The 18767-nt window shown below is 38.0% G+C and overlaps 1 protein-coding gene across 1 annotated transcript in view; it reads left to right on the top strand.

The window, feature by feature from the left end:
- The first annotated feature begins 12015 nt into the window (after positions 1-12015).
- LOC127619240 (von Willebrand factor A domain-containing protein 5B1-like) overlaps positions 12016-18767 on the top strand; it is a 59959-nt gene continuing 53207 nt past the window's right edge. The window contains 6 exon segments of the mRNA XM_052092072.1: positions 12016-12154; positions 12806-12964; positions 14565-14784; positions 14912-15060; positions 15293-15424; positions 17833-17957. Coding sequence (XP_051948032.1) covers positions 12016-12154; positions 12806-12964; positions 14565-14784; positions 14912-15060; positions 15293-15424; positions 17833-17957 — 924 coding nt within the window.

Here is an 18767-nt window from a genome sequence, read left to right as displayed (position 1 = left end):
TGCAATGTTAAGTGGGTGTAGATGTGTTTTCTTTCTTTTATCTTTTCATTTTTTAGCCTTTAACAATGGCTTGGGGGACCCTTAAACATCAGGATTTTATGTTGACTTAAAAGTTAGCACTTTCAGAACAGCTGGAAATGCTATCAGTAATAACGGTTTTGTATTGTTTGTCTGTTTTCTGGTATACTGTATGCATTTTTTTTTTTAATGTCTAAATCAAATTTTTTATAGGCTATTCCTTCCTACACAGGTTATTTTGTATAGATAACTGTCCCTCTTATACAGATACATTTAGACCCAAGCCATATCAAGTAAATAATGGGAGTCACTACAAATTGTGTTACTGTTAGAAATGTAAGTGCAATACTGCTGAATTTCAAAGAGTCTTTATTATTTACAATAGGTTTATGTAGCTGATATTTATTACTTGAATCCATAATCTCTGGATGTGTTCCACATCATAGTATTTTTAGAGAGAGAGAGAGAGAGAGAGGAGAGAGAGAGAGAGAGAGATACAGACAGCACGTTAATTTAATTGAGAAGCTTAATTTTAAGCCAAAGCACCACACACACTCACACACACACACACTCACACAAACAAACAAACACACACACTCACTTTTTCCAACCGACCTGTTGTCTTTTAAGACCCTGGAGGCTCCATGTTGATTGTCATGGTTACCTCCTCTGCAAAAGCAGACTAATCAGATGCGCCATGGTCATAAAACCTATTAAGATCAAATAAAACCATCCCTCGCACATTGAAATCAAGATAGTGAAGCTCAGCAGTCCCTAGAGGAGAAAAAAATTTATGATAAAATGACTAAAAGTTGGTCAAAAGAGGGCAAACTAAGAAATACAGAGGACATGTGAGACTAAAAGATGGGGGCTAAGCCTCTTCTATGGTCCATAATATAATACCCTCCCTTCATTATCCCATGCATGGTTTACATTTCAGTCAGTGCAGTCCCTCCATCAAATAGGATACATGAATGGATGCCCTCGTCACTGATTACGGAGAGGTAGGAGGGGGACATGTGGCTGGGTGGGTTGTACAGATGCTGAGGGGAGAAATGAGCATTGGCGGGTGGGTTGGGGGGGTTCATTTGTTGCACAGGACAAGCTCTCGCAATCCAGCTTTCTCACTTCTGTTGTTGCCACAGCTCCAGTGAGCTACTCTTCATAACCACATGTTGCTGTGCTGACAGACTGCATTACAGCTGCTGCTATATCTGCCCTTCTCTCTACCTCTCTCTCTACCTCTCTCCCTCCCTTCACAATTCTTCTCAGTTGTTGTGTCCATCTTTGAGGCTGGGAGCTTTAATTTAGAGTTGCAGCCACCTGTGACAGCCGACGGTATCTCAACGCCACTCACACGGACATCATTACCTAACAGAAAGGGAAAACCTTTTATAATACAGCTTCATATGATCCATACAGTCATCATAACCAGAGAACTGTTGCAGATGCCAATGTGAGGTAAGAGTTGTGGTTTCCGACTGTATGAAATGCACGTTTACACTTGAGAAACTGGCGTGCAATTCAGTTTCACAACAGGTTTATGATTAGGCTGGAATTTCTTTGATTTACAAAATCTTGCCATGAAGAATCATGTTCTTTTAGATTACAGGTAAATATGTAAAGAGAACTGCAACAGATGCCAAAGTGAGGTAAGTGTTCTGGCTTCCAAATATCTAAATGGCATGTTTACACTTAGGAAACTGAATTGGTGTGAAATTCAGTTTCACAATGGTAATGAATAAGCTAAACTTGAAATTGAATTGGTGTGCAAGTCCGATTTAAAGTGGCTTTGATTGAACAACATTTTGTGATGAAGTATGTTGCATATTGGTTTAGAAGTGTTTTAAAGGCACAAACCTTTAGAAATGTTTGTCCAAAGCGGTATGGATTTTTTGAAGATGGATCTAGAATTGCAATTGCTATAATAAACATCTTTCAATTCAGTAGGATGCATATTGCTTTAGATTAAAAGCTGTAAGGTGTATTGAAAAGCACAAACCTCTCCGAAATGTCCAAAACGATGCAGATGGTTTGAAGGGAGATTTTTTATTAAGTGACAATGTCAAGGAAAATCTGGGCTTCCTTTAAAACAGAAATAACTCACAGAATCAACAGGTGGTTGTTTTTAATGCTGTGTCTCCCTCAGTGTGTTTGGCGGCAGCCTTGGTGTTTGTGTAGTGAGTTATTTGGCTGTTTTGTGGGAGTGATTCACACTCCAAGCTCCAGGGAGATGGAATGGGAGACAAAGGTTTCATCAGTGTCTGTCACCCTGATTTTTCTTCTTCTAGGTCCCATATTGCAGAATATGCGACTATACCAGTTGCAAATTCTGCGCTTTTAAGATCCAGAAGCTCAATGCACAATTTTATGTGGAGGCAAAACAAATCAACCTTGTCAGGCAAAGGGTGAAATTAAATTGGGCCCTTACACCTATATTTGCACTGCTTAGGTTAATTAAATACTAAAACTAGATGTTAACTAGGCAGGTGCCTGCATTATCAGAGGACATCTTCTATATCTGTTTTATGATGTCTGATGATGATATTGACACCTTTACTTTGTGCAAATGGGTCTTAGGACACATGATGGCAGTGTTTGACTAGTTTGGTGTACATGATGGCAGCAAGGGGTGTGGAGGAAATCTGTTGCACTCTTCTGCTCTGAACAGCACCGTGCCAAACCCTAATTTGTTAAAGAGTAGGTGGTGTTCCTGTGTCTGTGAGTTATGGTCATGTGGGGACCTGGATGAACGGCCCTGTTTCTGCTCCGTGATTACAGGGAGACGTTTAATCTCAAACATTAATGTCTCCTTTTGTCTTCTCAGAGTAATTACCTATAAATCCAGGGGTGAACTGGCTGAAAATCATGTCAGGTCCAAAACTGTGAAAGTCTCTGTGGAAGTTCAACAAGTTAGATGTGGAGTTTTTTTTTTTTAAAAAAGGGCAAAAATAAGGTGGAAATCAGGGATCTGTTTTTCGGGACACTAAACACACCTGGTCCTGAGCTAAATGACATTACAGTTCACCTTTAGGTATATACAGTATGTTAGCGTTTCACCCAAAGAAGAATTATAACTGTTTTTGTTTTTGCTGTAGCCCCCTCTATGAGCAGAATTAGATGAAATTTGGCACGCATTCACAAAATGTTTTCTCATTGAAGCTTCCCAAGTTTTGTTAAATTTGGACTTTACGTTCAGAAAATATAGGACGATAAGTGAATTTTGGCCATGGCCAAAAATGAATTGGCTTATGTCTTCTAACAATTTGACTAATTAAAATTATTTTGATAACTTTTTGTCTTGTTGGTCTTTAGATGATACATGCAACAACAACAAAAAAGAAAAGTCTAGGAGGAGTTCGAAAAAGTGGTTTTTGGAAACTTCAAAAATGCTGAAACTTTTATAGATTTAATGAGACAATTTAAGATGTTCAGTTACATTGTAGAGCTATTCAATTACATATGGGGTCAACAGGGTGGCTGATGAAATATTTATATATTATAAATAATTACATTTAATGATGCCAATTTAAACTAATTATTATTTTACAAACTATGAATCTCATAATCTCAAAATATCTGATAAATTATTGTCTTGGCCAATATATTGGTCTGTCACTATCAGTGTTGGGTGTAATCTGATTAAAAAGTAATTAGTTACTGTAATCAAATTACTCTGTTACAAAAAGTAGTATAATACATTAATTAGGGGCCAAGCACCGAAGGTGCTGTGGCACCTATTGTTTTCGTTATTATTATTATTATTAGGGGCCAAGCACTGAAGGTGCTGTAGGTGTGTAGCCCCTATTGTATCCGTTAGTATTCTTCTTCTTCTTCTTCCTAATGGGAGTCTATGACAGCCCATAGAACCTAAGAAATTATTAAATTTGTCAAACTGAAAGGGGTAGTCAAGCATAGCTCGCATACTAATTTGAGGTCTTTAGGACACACTCCATGTAAAAAATTTACTTTTCTTTTCTGCATATCTTTTTAACCGTTTGTCCTTGAGACACAAAAACACCTTACATTAAAACTTCGCCCATTACAGTGGCCGCCATCTTGGATTATGTCTTTTGTCATTTTTTTCCACTTCTGTTCCTTCAAACTTTGCCTGATTTGCACAAAAAATGGCTCAAAATAATCTCCAGAATGAGCCGCACAGAATTAATTATACAGAAGTTTGATATTTGACTTTGTTGAAAAGTTATACAAACAAATATTTAGCGAGATGGCTGTGAAATTGGATATGAGCATGTATCTCATCAATGCTGTGTCCTACCGAAATTAAACTTGGTATGCTTCATGAGGACCATAGTCTGAAGGCAAATGCAGAGTTTTGCGACAGCGCCACTTATGGGTTAAGAATTGTGAAAATGTTTTTTTTTTTTGCCTGTTCACCCCAATCTTGGAATTCCCAATTCCCACAACTTACTAGGTCCTTGTGGTGGTGTGGTTGCTCACCTCAATATGAGTGACAGAGGACAAGTCTCAGTTGCCTCTGCTTCAATCTGCACATCTTATCACATGGCTTGCTGTGCATGACAATGTGGAGACTCATGCTAATCTCCATGATCAATGCACAATTTACCATGCACCACTTAATAGATTAATTCTAGAGCTAGAACCACTTAATCACAACCATGAGGAGGTCACCCCATGTGACTCTACCCTCCCTAGCATCTGGGCCAATTTTGTTGCCCCAGCTGGAGTCACTCAGCACACCCTGGATTTGAACTCAGAACTCCAGGGGTGGTAGTCAGTGTCAATGATTGTTGAGCTATCCAGGCCCCCCTGACTGTATGTTCTAAAACAATTTTCATACCATTTTTTCCCATATCGGCCATACTGCCTCTCCACCATATTGACATTTATTTAAAAATGATATACTGTTTAAATACCTTGTTGGATTTCAAAGAAAATTGGTATGCATCATCAACATCATATCCTGATGATATTTGAGCAGTTTGGAGACAGCGCCACCAATAGTTAAAAAAATAACCCACACTTGTTTGTTGGCTCTAACCTCTGGTATATATATATATATATATATATATATATATATATATATATATATATATATACACACTCACCTAAAGGATTATTAGGAACACCATACTAATACTGTGTTTGACCCCCTTTCGCCTTCAGAAATGTTGGCCCATATTGATAGGATAGCATCTTGCAGTTGATGGAGATTTGTGGGATGCACATCCAGGGCACGAAGCTCCCATTCCACCACATCCCAAAGATGCTCTATTGGGTTGAGATCTGGTGACTGTGGGGGCCATTTTAGTACAGTGAACTCATTGTCATGTTCAAGAAACCAATTTGAAATGATTCGAGCTTTGTGACATGGTGCATTATCCTGCTGGAAGTAGCCATCAGAGGATGGGTACATGGTGGCCATAAAGGGATGGACATGGTCAGAAACAATGCTCAGGTAGGCCGTGGTATTTAAACGATGCCCAATTGGCACTAAGGGGCCTAAAGTGTGCCAAGAAAACATCCCCACACCATTACACCACCACCACCAGCCTGCACAGTGGTAACAAGGCATGATGGATCCATGTTCTCATTCTGTTTACGCCAAATTCTGACTCTACCATCTGAATGTCTCAACAGAAATCGAGACTCATCAGACCAGGCAACATTTTTCCAGTCTTCAACTGTCCAATTTTGGTGAGCTCTTGCAAATTGTAGCCTCTTTTTCCTATTTGTAGTGGAGATGAGTGGTACCCGGTGGGGTCTTCTGCTGTTGTAGCCCATCCGCCTTAAGGTTGTGCGTGTTGTGGCTTCACAAATGCTTTGCTGCATACCTCGGTTGTAACGAGTGGTTATTTCAGGCAAAGTTGCTCTTCTATCAGCTTGAATCAGTCGGCCCATTCTCCTCTGACCTCTAGCATCAACAAGGCATTTTCGCCCACAGGACTGCCGCGATACTGGATGTTTTTCCCTTTTCACACCATTCTTTGTAAACCCTAGTAATGGTTGTGCGTGAAAATCCCAGTAACTGAGCAGATTGTGAAATACTCAGACCGGCCCGTCTGGCACCAACAACCATACCACGCTCAAAATTGCTTAAATCACCTTTCTTTCCCATTCTGACATTCAGTTTGGAGTTCAGGAGATTGTCTTGACCAGGACCACACCCCTAAATGCATTGAAGCAACTGCCATGTGATTGGTTGATTAGATAATTGCATTAATGAGAAATTGAACAGGTGTTCCTAATAATCCTTTAGGTGAGTGTATATATATATATATATATATATATATATATATATATATATATATATATATGTATATATATATGTGAGTGATATCCTTTTGTATAGCATTGAGAAGTTTGGAGAAAGTATCACCTGTATTTCAAAAGAACATGGTCTGTTTAGCATAGTTATCATGCTACATGCTATGATAGCTTAGCATGCTAATTGGTTAGCATGCTAACTTTTGGGTTTTCTGTCTTATAAGGCTATTTGATCACAATGCTATCTGTAGGGAAATACTATTTTAACATGCTAATTGGTTAGCATGCTAATTAGTTAGCATACTAACCAACACATTTGTAACACTATTTGATCAAAAGGTTATCCGTAGACAACATTATTTTAACATTCTGATCAGTTATTATGCTATTAGGTTAGATACATCATGACCAGTCTGTTCTTTCTTTCTGCAGTGTTTGATATTAACCATTTTGGCTCTCCACCATTTTGAATCCTTTTTTTTTTTTTTATTAAAAGCTTGCTGACTCTGAGCATAGTGTGTCTCTTCAGCAACTGTTAAACCTATGGAAATGTGGTCCAGCAGTATGATGCACCATACCTGTGTGCTGTGGTGATCAAAAGGTTGTTGGTTTGAGACCAGCTTGGGGATGCTTTAAAAATTTGGAGTATTTGCTAAATAGATTATGCACGGTCTGTTCTTTCTTTCTGCTTTGTTTGATATCAGCCATATTGGCTCTCCACCATTTTGATTACTTTTTTTTTTATTCAAAACCTGATGACTCTAAGCTTGGTATGGGTTTTCAGCTTATGTGGTCCATATTAAATTTTATATAAAAGTGATAAATCTTTACGAAAATTGGTATACATCATCAACATCATGTCCTGAGGATAACTGAGAAGTTTGGAGACAGCGCCACCTATAGTTCAAAAGATAACCTAGACTTGCCTGCTGACTTTAACCGAAGGAAATCTCTTTGCCAGGAAGTATGCATGCTGCATCAGTGGTTAGACTCATGAAATGTAAAATGGCAGGTTCCTGGTTCGAACCACAGCAAGTCATGCATTACAAATGTGTGAACTTCTAGAGATATTTGTATTTTGCTTACTGAATAGAGGCGGGGCTTTTCTCCAATCAAATGTTGATTTGTATCTTTGTTTTTTGTGATTAACATTTTTTATTCATTCATACGTTAAACAAAACAAAGCAAAACATATATACACAGAATCAACTTTTAACCCCCACAATTACATTACATAACCCCACCCTGACCCTCAAAAAACAATTCCTGTGGTCACATATGAGTATGTACAAAATATATGTATATGTATATATATATATATATATATATATATATATATATATATATATATATATATATATATAATCACACACATTAATAACTATACCTCTCTCTCCACTGCCCCTCCCTGAGAGCCCTCCAAGAATGCCAGATATTTGCCTCATTTCCCAACAGTCTTCCAGATGACCCTTCTTCAAAAGCTGCCACCCTTCCCATCTCCAAGCACCACTCCTGGGTTGCTCCAGCCGATTTCCATCTCCTTAAAAAAAAATTCCAACGATCCTGACACTGGTTAGGACCCAGTTTTTTAAGTGTTTATTCCCTATATTGATGACCGCCCCATTGCCTAAAATACAGAGTCTGGGGCAAAATGAAATTTGAGTGCCCAATACATCACAATAAATCTTTGAACTTCAACCAAAATTCTTGGATCTTAACACACCACCATCTTCTGATTGGCATCACCAGCAGGTGGGTGTGTCTTTCACACCAAGTCTGTACAATTTAGAAGGGGTCCAATAGAATCTGTGTAAAATCTTGAATTGCATAAGGCGCACCTTCAAGCACCATTCAGACTTGATATTTTTTAGAATCCTAGCGCACACTCCCTCCTCCAATACCAAGTTTAAATATTTCTCCCATAATCTCTTGATAGAAGTTAAAGCTCCGTCCCCCAGACTCTGAATTAGCAGGGAGTAATACACTGATGCCTCATTACCTTTTCCAAAAGAAGTAATCACCACTCCCAGAGTATCTGCCACTTTAGGGGGGTGTATGCTACTCCCAAAAACAGTTCAGAGCAGGTGGAGCAGCTGTAAATACCTAAAGAACTGAGATCTGGGAATCCCAAAATGTTGAACCAAAGTTTCAAGGGATCTAAACACTCCACTCTCATAAAGGTCACAGTGTATCAACCTCCCTCACAATCCACTCTGACCAGCAGAAAGGGGACATATTAATACAATAATAATAAATAAATGTCAGAATTAAACACTCTGAACACGTTTCTCCATACTGAGTGCAAATGTGAGATAACGGGTGTAGTAACTTAAAAATAAGTGAATTAGTAAAGTGATTACTTTCTGAGATGATTAATCAGTAATTATTTTATTTTTTTGTTAACAACTGTTTATTGAGTTTTTCTTTTTTAAAATCAAGAAAATACAAAGCAAAAAGCAACTATACAAATCTAGAACCCACCCCACCCCACCCCTGGTAGACTTCAAGAAAATAACAATAAAATCCAAACATAGAATAAATAATAATATTAATAAAATAAATAAGAAAATAAATAAATTACATGGATGTTAAAAAGGTTGATACACTATCAAAAGCAGCATGCCATAAATTCACAGTCTTAACATTGGATCCATGCATACGAGAAGTTGAGAGTTCCATCGATATAATATCCAGCAAAGACACTGTCCATGTTCGTCTGTCCATTGTGTGAGGGGATTCCAACGGTTAACTAACATTTTTTTGCTGCTGTGAGAGCTGCTAACAGTAAATGTCTTTGTTGAATGGATAAGGTTAGGTCCCTTAAGTCATTAAAAAAAAAATTGTGTGGGGTCAAACAAATATCAGAGTCCAACAGATAAGATAAGTCCTGAGAGAGCTGGGTCCAAAAAGGTGAAAGAGAGGGACAGTCCCAAAAGAAGTGCAAGTACGTACCTAGAGATCCTTGAGAACAAAGATTACACTTGGGAGAGGAGGATAGATTCATATAGAAACGTTTCATAGGAGTCAAGTAAACCCGATTAATCAGTAAATTAATTAGATTACAATTTAAATAAGTAATTAGTAATTTGTAGTGGATTGCTAGTAACTTACCTTACACTGGTCACTATGTAGGCCTAAAACTACTACAGTACAAAGCACTAGATAGTAAAAATAAAATAGTGAGATAATTTGAAGGAATCGAATGCAACATTTTGTGAATGCATACTAAAATCTCTCACTTCTCAACAAAAATGAGCAGTTTGAAACATTGTTGAGACATTTGTCTGTATTCATTCTTTATTGCTGGCTATGAGAAAAAGTTAGACATCTCAATGGTAATTTTGTATTCCTCTGGGTCATGCAGACTGAAAATCTCCTTATCAGAGCATTAAATCATTATAAATCATATTGTTTTAACAATAGAAATTATTGACAGCAAATATGCAAAGATACTGATTTGCAACTTATAACCCATTGTGATTTTGTGTTCCTTCAGTCTGACATGATCTATGTGCTGACTTATGACATCAGTACTGCATCTGTTAGTGTGCCAGTAGTGTATTTGATGTGGCAGAGGAGTCCTTTCCCTTTGATGGTGTTGAACCAGACCTGTTTTCAGTGTGACAGAAATCTGCCTGTGGGACGAGGGGTGGGGTAGACCTGCCAGAGGTCTTCATTTTGACATGTGAGAGGCATCCAGAGCGATATATATATATATAATGCCGTTGTTCTGCTCTGTCTTCATTAATGCGACAGGCATAAGGGCAATAATGAATGATATGTGGTGTCTGTGAATATTAATTAATAGTTTTTTTCCCTTCTGTGAGAAAATTATGTTATCATTTACTGACCCTCAGGTATTGCTGATCCAAACCTGTATGACTTTCTTGCTTCCTTGGGACACACAAGGAGATTTTAGGTAAAATGTTCACACTGCTGTTTTTCATATACAATGAAAGTGAATGGTAACAAGGGGCGATTGAGCTCAAAACATAAATGTGGCCCATATGACTTGTGCACTTGACTTGTCTTCTGAAGTCAAATAATAGCTTTATGTGAGGAACAGATGGATTTATTTAAAAAAAAAAGTCTTGCCCTTTGTGCATGCAAAATATGCCATATGGTTTTAGAAGACTTTGAATGTAGCACAGAAGTAATGTGTGCTACTTTGATGATCCTTATTTGTCCATTAAAGATCTTGGCAGCCCTGGTCACGATTCACATTCAATGTATGGAAAAGATAGCTAAACTCTACTTTTTGTTTTATAATACATGTTTTCTGTGTGTTAAACTTTAGTTAACATTTGCAAGGAATGTGAAATTAGTTGAGAAAAGTTCTAGCATCATTTGTTTCCAGATTCCACAATTTTGGCTTAAAGAGATAGTTCACCCAAAAATAAAAATTATCTCATTGTTTACCCACATGGCATCCCAGACATGTATGACTTTCTTTTTTCTGCTGAACACAAACAAAGCTTTGAAGATCCAAAAAGCACATAAAGGCAGCATAAAAGTAATCCATATGACTCCAGTGGTTAAATCTAGGGATGGGCATTCATCAATAATTTGGTATTAGAATATTTAAGCTCATACATTTTTTCATATTCGAATATTATATTATGTAAATGAAGGTAATTCATGAGAAAGAGATGTTGTAAAATTATTTATTTAGTCATAAAGTTTGCATCACCATTAAAAAAACAAGCTTCTCGTTATAATCAAAACAAGCTTATAACATGTCCAGTGTTTTTTTATTTATTTATAGTTTTTATATTTAAACGACCAATGCGTGAAAACAAAAAAAGAATAGAATGAAAGCATTTAAGCTCACACAAAGTGAAGAAAAAGAAACTGCTAATGAAGTAGACTGACGCAGTTAACATACAGGACAAATATAAACACTCGGCATATAATAGTTATGTTTATATTGTATCTCATGTCATGTTTTTATTGAGAAAAACAACATATCCACATGCTCAGTAAACTATACTCATTTATACACACCAGTTTAAATGACGGGATGTCCCTTAACTCAGCTAGCCACAGAGATTGCGTTGCTACGGGGATGCTGCTTTCTGACGAGCTGCACATATAAGAGAGTAAAGTGTACTCTGCTTATCCAGTACATTTAAACAGGAACCCATCTTTCACACAGTAAGCCACATTCTCGCAATAACCCACTTTTTTGGTGTCCATCTGAACGTACTGACAGAACCGTTTGCTCAACAAATATGATCAACTTGTGTCCACACTCAACAGCGCCACCCAGTGCATTATTTTATTACAGGCAGTTTTAGTTTGTGTGTTCAGGATATAACATGCATCTCACTATATATATATATGGCCGGCAAAGCAAAAGTTTTTGAAATTCGAATAGTATTTTTACTATTCTAATAATTATTGCAGAACGAATATTCGAATATTCATCTACTCGTGCACATCCCTAGTTAAATCCATATCTTCAGAATCTAAATTGCGAAGATACACTTGCATTGTAAGGACCAACAGAACTAAAAATCTTGGTTTGTGTTCAGCAGAAGACAGAAAGTCATACACATCTGGGATGGCATGAGGGTGAGAATCATTTTTAGGTGAGCTATAAATGTAAGTATCCAAACAGGATTTATAGATTTATTTAATTTTAGGTTTATATACATTCTGCAAGATATGGGCTTTTTTAAAGCATTGTTTAAATGTTACCTAGTCTTTTTAGGTACATGCTACTTCTCTCTGGGCTCAACCATCATCATGCCAGGCCTGATCAACAAGAGCAAACGCAGCGCTCTGCCTCTCAGTGTCTCAGACATCGCCTCCTGTGTCAGGGGTTACACCCTGGCAATGACGGCTTCTTTGACCTATGAAAACATTGAGGATCACTCTATTGAGGGTAAGTATGGTGTCTTACACAGGCAAGAATTGCTGCTTTTTAGGTTTAGGGATTTGCACAAAATATTAAAATTTGGCGTGTAAGTCATCCACACCATCTGTGCTATGGACAAGAATGATAATTCAAATCATGAGGCATGTTGCTGAGAGGTGCAGTCCCAATACTCTTGGATCGAACATTTTGCAGATGTCTCATAAAACATGAGACAGGGTATTGAATCCAGCTTTTGATGAAAACCAAAATTGTGATTCTTATCCGCAAAAGTAATTTTGGAAGAAATGTATAACGCTTCTTATTATCATTGTAATACTTTCTCAAAATCCCCAGTTGAGGTGTTAGAATGCCCTAAAGAGAGAAGAAACGCTTTCCATCCCCTCACCTCCCCTTATCAGCTATGTGTTAGAGGTGTGAAAATGTCACTGGCAGATTGTTGCTCTGTGGTCTCCGGTGCCATATTGACTCACAGTGATTGGATTTTGCTGTGGTCAGTGCAGAAAGCACTAAAATGAAGGATTTAATTTCTGTCAAGTGCAAAATTCACTTTGTGTAAAGATTGGTTTCTGCCACTGCATGCTGTAATAAACAATGACTTCTCAATAAATGTGATAAATCACTTTGTCTTTTCTAATCCCCTTTTTGTGACTCATGCAGGAATCTTTATATACCCTGTGGATGAATGCAGTGTGGTGGTTGGGTTCGAAGCAATGATAGGCAACCAGATAATAACCGTGCAGGTCAAAGACAAAATGAAAATCGATGACTGTTGTTTTGATTGCTGTAACGCTAATGGAACCTCTCAGAGTGGAGGTGGTAAGATTGCACGCTCATTTATAATGCTTATTCAAGATACTGCATATCTCATTTTTGATTCTCAACTAAAAATGAATTCATAGTGTGTACCCTGATGAAAAGACCAGTTTTGATCAGCATGAATTGCCATGCTGGTCCAAACTGGTTTATGTTGGTTAGTGCTGGTTGTTTCCCGATTTGATTCAATTCTGATTCTCAAGCACATTCCAATTTCTATACGATTTCATTAGATTCTGATTAATTTGGGTATATTTCAGTTATAATGGTTGTTTTGCTTACATATGAAGGAAAGACTTTCTCAGTTAATGCTGTAAATTATACAGGGAACTTCTAAATGGGAAAGCCCAGATTACGGAAATATTAATTCAAAAGATTAACAACAGTGCCCAAACTATGCAGTTACATTGCTATTTATGAAAGAGTCTTAATAATAAACATTGTAATAAACTTTAAAAGTAAAAGATTGATCTTGGGATTTTAATAATCGATATCAGGATCATTCAAATTAAATTATCCTTGCAAGATAATCTGGTTAAAGGAATATTCCAGGTTCAATGCAAGTTAAGAGCAATCAACGGCTGTTGTGCCATAATGTTGATTATCACAAAAATGTATTTAGACTCGTCCCTTCTTTTTCTTTAAAAAAAAAGCAAATATCGAGGTAAGGGTGTGGCTGAAAGGGGGCCCATTTTTTGAGAATTGAAAGACAGAAATGTGAAGCTTGTTGTTTTATAAAAGCACTTGCATTAATAGTGTATAATTTAAGATGTAAAGTTGTTTAAATAGTTTTACATGGGATTATATGCTTTACAATGTTATGTCTTCATGGCCATTGAGTTGTAAAATTGGATATAACTTTACACAAATAAGGTTAGTAAGTGATTTTAGCACACTAAAATAATGTTAAAGTGGCCATGTCATGAGCAATCAAATTGAACTTGATATTTTGACATATACGAGGTCATTCTACTGTAGAAACATACTGTAAATTTCAGAATTCAAAACTTAGTGCCCGATGCAATAAAAGCATTTATTGAAACCAAGCTGCAAAAATGCCTCATACTCTACCTCCGTGATTTCCCTACATCATTTGGGTGCTCATTAATTCATGACTGCCTCTACAGCAACAACATCAATGCCTACTTAATATCATCACACCCTTGGCCCCACCCACTGGCACTCAGTTCGAAACAGAGAGCAAGAGAGAAAGCAGGACAAACAGGCCTAATGTGGCCTAACTATTCCTGAACACCAAAGGGGACCCATCTGGACTATTTTCAAATGCAAATTTTGAAATATTTTTGTATATAAACATGCACTGGACAAACGTCTTTGACTGTTGTCATGTATCTTTCACCTCTTTTAAAAGATGCTGTGTAAAGTTACAACTCAAAAGAGGAGATTCCATTTTCTGTCATTAAGCTGCTTCCTCTTGCTGTTTTGAGCACAAACTGCTCAACAAACGGTTCTTTCACCCATTTGCGCTTTTAATTGTTGGTGTATGTAAACAAGCACTTGCAAACATGTGTAAATATTGCACATGTTTGCAATACATTTAAGATGATTGCATTTAAGCTGAGTCATTGCAATTCTGCTGCAGGACACCTAATTCTGGATGAAGATCAGGAGAGGACAGTGCTAGTGGTCAATTTGGGGGTCATTCCTGCTTTGGAGACCATCAATATACTGGTCAGCACCTCCTCTGAGCTGAGCACACTTCCAAATGGTGGAATTCGGATCACCTCACCTCCCATCTTTTCTCCGAGGGTCCAACGTTCTGTCAAAGAGGAGCAGGCGTTTTCGCCCAGCACTGCTAGGAGGTACCAGAGATTTGTCTTTTCCATCACTTTTTGAGTCATATCACCCATCAGCTCTCACATTGGTTAAATATACTTTATGAAACTGAAAATGAATCTGTGAAATTATGAAGTTGCTGATTTGTCTCAGGAGGGATAGACACCATTGTGCATTAGGAACTCATGAGCAGACAGCTTCAGGTGTGTGTTTGGCTTCTCTGTTGGAGGAAGAGTCCATCAATTCCATCGACTATGAGTTCAACTTCCAGCTTGAGATCAGAGGACCATATCTACTGGCAGGTTAGTAAAATTGGAATTCAAGGCAACCAGACTGTAATTTGAAAGCCCTTGCAGAGCTTAAAAATGAGAGAGAAAGTTGTTAGATTGTACAGTGAACACGTTATTTCAGCATAGCAGTTGTATGAAGTATGTATCTTCCTGTTAAGGGTTGCATAGCAGTCTAGTCCTTGCATGTTGCCTTACATCTGTTGTGCATGCTTATTTTAGATGCTTTTGAAAATTTTCTGTGCAGGTGTGGAGAGTCCCTCTCACGCCATCCGGGCTGACGCTGACCCCTCTGCTCGCTCTGCAACCAACATTGTGGTCACGCTGGCTGACAAATACACCTACGACTGCCCTGTGGAGATATTGATCTACCCCAGTGGTGATAATTCTATACATATGTTTGTTTATTTACTGTATACTAGGATGAGAACTTCATATTGACTACCCTTTTTAAACTAGTCTAATGAGCATCACTTTTACCATCGTTATACTTGGGGTTAGGGATTTTTCAAAAACCACTAACACTAAGTTTTCAATGATTCAATGAAATGAATGATACAGTACCTCCAATCATGTAAAGTGAATGGACTTTTTCACCTGTTGGGTGATAAAATAGCTGAAAAAATCCCATAGACTTGCATTGAGGACACTAGCCATTATTAAGGACCAGAATATCATAGAGACTATTTTGACTTGGGGCAGTAAGCAACCACCTAGCAACCACCCACAACACCCATGCAAAACCCCTCAGAAAGCATTAGCAATGCCTTGGGAAAAGTTTTTGATGTTTAATTTACTGAACAAAATGCAGTTCATTGGTTTTAAATAGCAGGTACATAATAAGAGATGCTCCAATATAGATTTGCGCATCCCCGGTGCAGAATAATGCGCTTCAACGTAACCAGAGTGCTTGGAGTCGCTTCAAAAGTGCACACTATATGTTTTTAATATCAGATGAAGATCCACCATTATGCAACACATGCTGGCTTTGGTTAGGTCTAACATATTTTACTGGATTTTGCTGGTTTTGTTTATTTTAGGATATTATTTTACTTGGCAAACACTTTTGAAGAGATTTTTAACAAAGTCAATACTGAATCAATTATTTTCTTATTGAAAATTATTTAACAAAATCTTATCTAGGTTTTTTATTCAATCTACCTTTTAATGTATTCTAACTTGTTCTTCGCCATGAAAATAGCCTTGGAAGCTGGCATGGCATAAAATCACTAACTAACTAATGCTTCAAAAGTGCATATCAGGAAGATTATCGTGGGTGCTCAACATGTAGTTTATGGCAACAATAGTTTTTTTCTTCTGCAACAGTTAACTAAAGCAATCCGTTGTCAGTCAGAAACCCCACCATAAACATCTGGCAACAGACTCCATAAAAACACTGCCTTTAATCTGTCCACAACACCTTACAAATAAACCTGTGGACTATGCATAATAACGGGAACATTTGCTTACAGCAAGCGATTTAATTCCGCTTATGAATAAAGTTGGATCTCTCAATACACCGCTTAAAATATTAAACTCACTAGATTGTTGTTGGTCGACTAGTGCAACATCCTGTCCCATTTTTAGGTTGAATTCTGACTGCATGTTTTACACCTGTCAGTAACCTATAGTCAACCAAATGCTCCCAAACCGCATATTTAATTCCTCTTGTATTATATTTTTGAGTTCATGTGTAGCCCCAGTTTCAAAATTAAAAGTTCACCTTCAGTCTGCGATACCTGGCCAAGCATCACATGGACACCATCAGTAACTAGGAATGTCCCGATACTGATACAGCTATCAAAATTGGTTCCGATATCACGCTCATGTTCTTGTACTTGTGTTTGAAATAATGCTACGACACCAAAAACCAATACCATTTGACATACAAATGTCATCCTGTTAACATTCAGTGTGATGGTTAAACCGCAAAGGCTGTGATTTAAATATATTCGATAATAAATATATAGTTTGCGTGTGCTGCACGCTTTCAAATGTGAGCACTTTTGAATGTGTGTGGAGCTGGTGTTGTGCTGACATTGTAAACTTTAGAGCTCCATGGCTCATACACAGAAAACATGTTTTTTGTGGAGATATTTGGTCCCCATGTGGACAGACAAACAAGATAACAGCCACACACTGTCCTGTGTAAACTGGACAATAGAGTCAGCCTTTCCAAACAAACTAGTACTAATCTTTTCAAGTGCCTGAAAACCTCCATCCACCATGTTCAAATTTGAGCGGGTTTATTAAATCAAAAGCTATTGAAACATCAGTCCCAGGTCCACAACTATAAAACAATTTCCTGGGCAGCAAGCCCTATTTACTTGCCCTCTGCCATTAAAATCTGAGCCCCCCATCCCTTTATATTTCCCTGCCCATTCTATCATGCATCTCAACCACCTCTGGTGGTGTCTGCGAGGCATAAATGAGTATCATAAGCTGCCTAGATAGATGCCTCACTCTCCAGTTGACCCAAAGCCAGTATTGTGCAATTGAATTCATCAGAGAGCATGGTGGCATTGGCACCCCCATCACAACACCAGTTTTGAGGAAGCTACTTTTGAATCTATAGCGTCCCAAACTACATATAATTTAAAGCACTACAATCAAGCTACATTTAAGGTATATAAGGAGGCAATATGTTTTAAAAGTCTATACAGTAGACAGTAAGTGTGTGATCTTTCAGCCCTTTTGGCTGTCATAATTCCATAATTTGTGTACTTCCTTCACGGTAGGTGCTCACTTTTGGTAAATGTAATAATAATTATTTCTCCCTCTGTGCAGAGCCTCATCTGCCACATGTTCTCATTGAGGATGGGGACATGACACCAGAGGAATACGATGAACACCTGAAAGGAAGGAGCGATTACATCAAGGCTACGAAGAAGGACTGCAGTAATGTGAATATAGTAAGTGCAAGAATTGAGACTAGATGAATGAGAGAGTGCAAAAGTGAGACATGTTTACATGCACATAATTTTCCAATTATAGGAATGTTCCAGTACAATACAAGTTAAGATCAATCGACAGCATTTGTCAAGTCAAGTCAAGTGGTTTTTAGTGTCGTTCAACCATATACAGGTAGTACAGTACACAGTGAAACGTTCCTCCAGGACCATGGTGCTACATAAAACAACATAGGACAAACACAGAACCACGTAAGACTACACAGACTAAATAATATACCTATATAAAGTGCACGTGCAAACATGTGCAAAAAGTACGGGACAGTACATAAATTACTAAAAAGTAACAGGACAATAGGCACAGTGAGAGACATTGCAGTGCCGACCAGTACACAGTAGTGCAAAAGTGTGTGTGTGTGTGTGTGTGTCAGTCCAGTCTCTTGAGTATTGAGGAGTCTGATGGCTTGGGGGAAGAAGCTGTTACACAGTCTGGCCGTGAGGGCACGAATGCTTCGGTACCGCTTGCCAGACGGCAGGAGGGTGAAGAGTTTGTGTGAGGGGTGTGTGGGGTCATCCACAATGCTGGTTGCTTTGTGGATGCAGTGTTTTTGTCAATGTCTTTGATGGAGGGAAGAGAGACCCAGATGATCTTCTCAGCTGTCCTCACTATCCTCTGCAAGGCTTTGAGGTCCGAAACGGTGCAAGTCCCAAACCAGGCAGTGATGCAGCTGCTCAGGATGCTCTCAATAGTCCCTCTATAGAATGTAGTGAGGATGGGGGGTGGGAGATATGCTTTCCTCAGCCTTCGAAGAA

This window comes from Xyrauchen texanus, chromosome 25 (assembly GCF_025860055.1).
Source record: "Xyrauchen texanus isolate HMW12.3.18 chromosome 25, RBS_HiC_50CHRs, whole genome shotgun sequence".
NCBI lineage: Eukaryota > Metazoa > Chordata > Actinopteri > Cypriniformes > Catostomidae > Xyrauchen > Xyrauchen texanus.
Note: the sequence above shows the minus strand (reverse complement) of the source record. Positions and strands in the feature narration are given on the sequence as shown.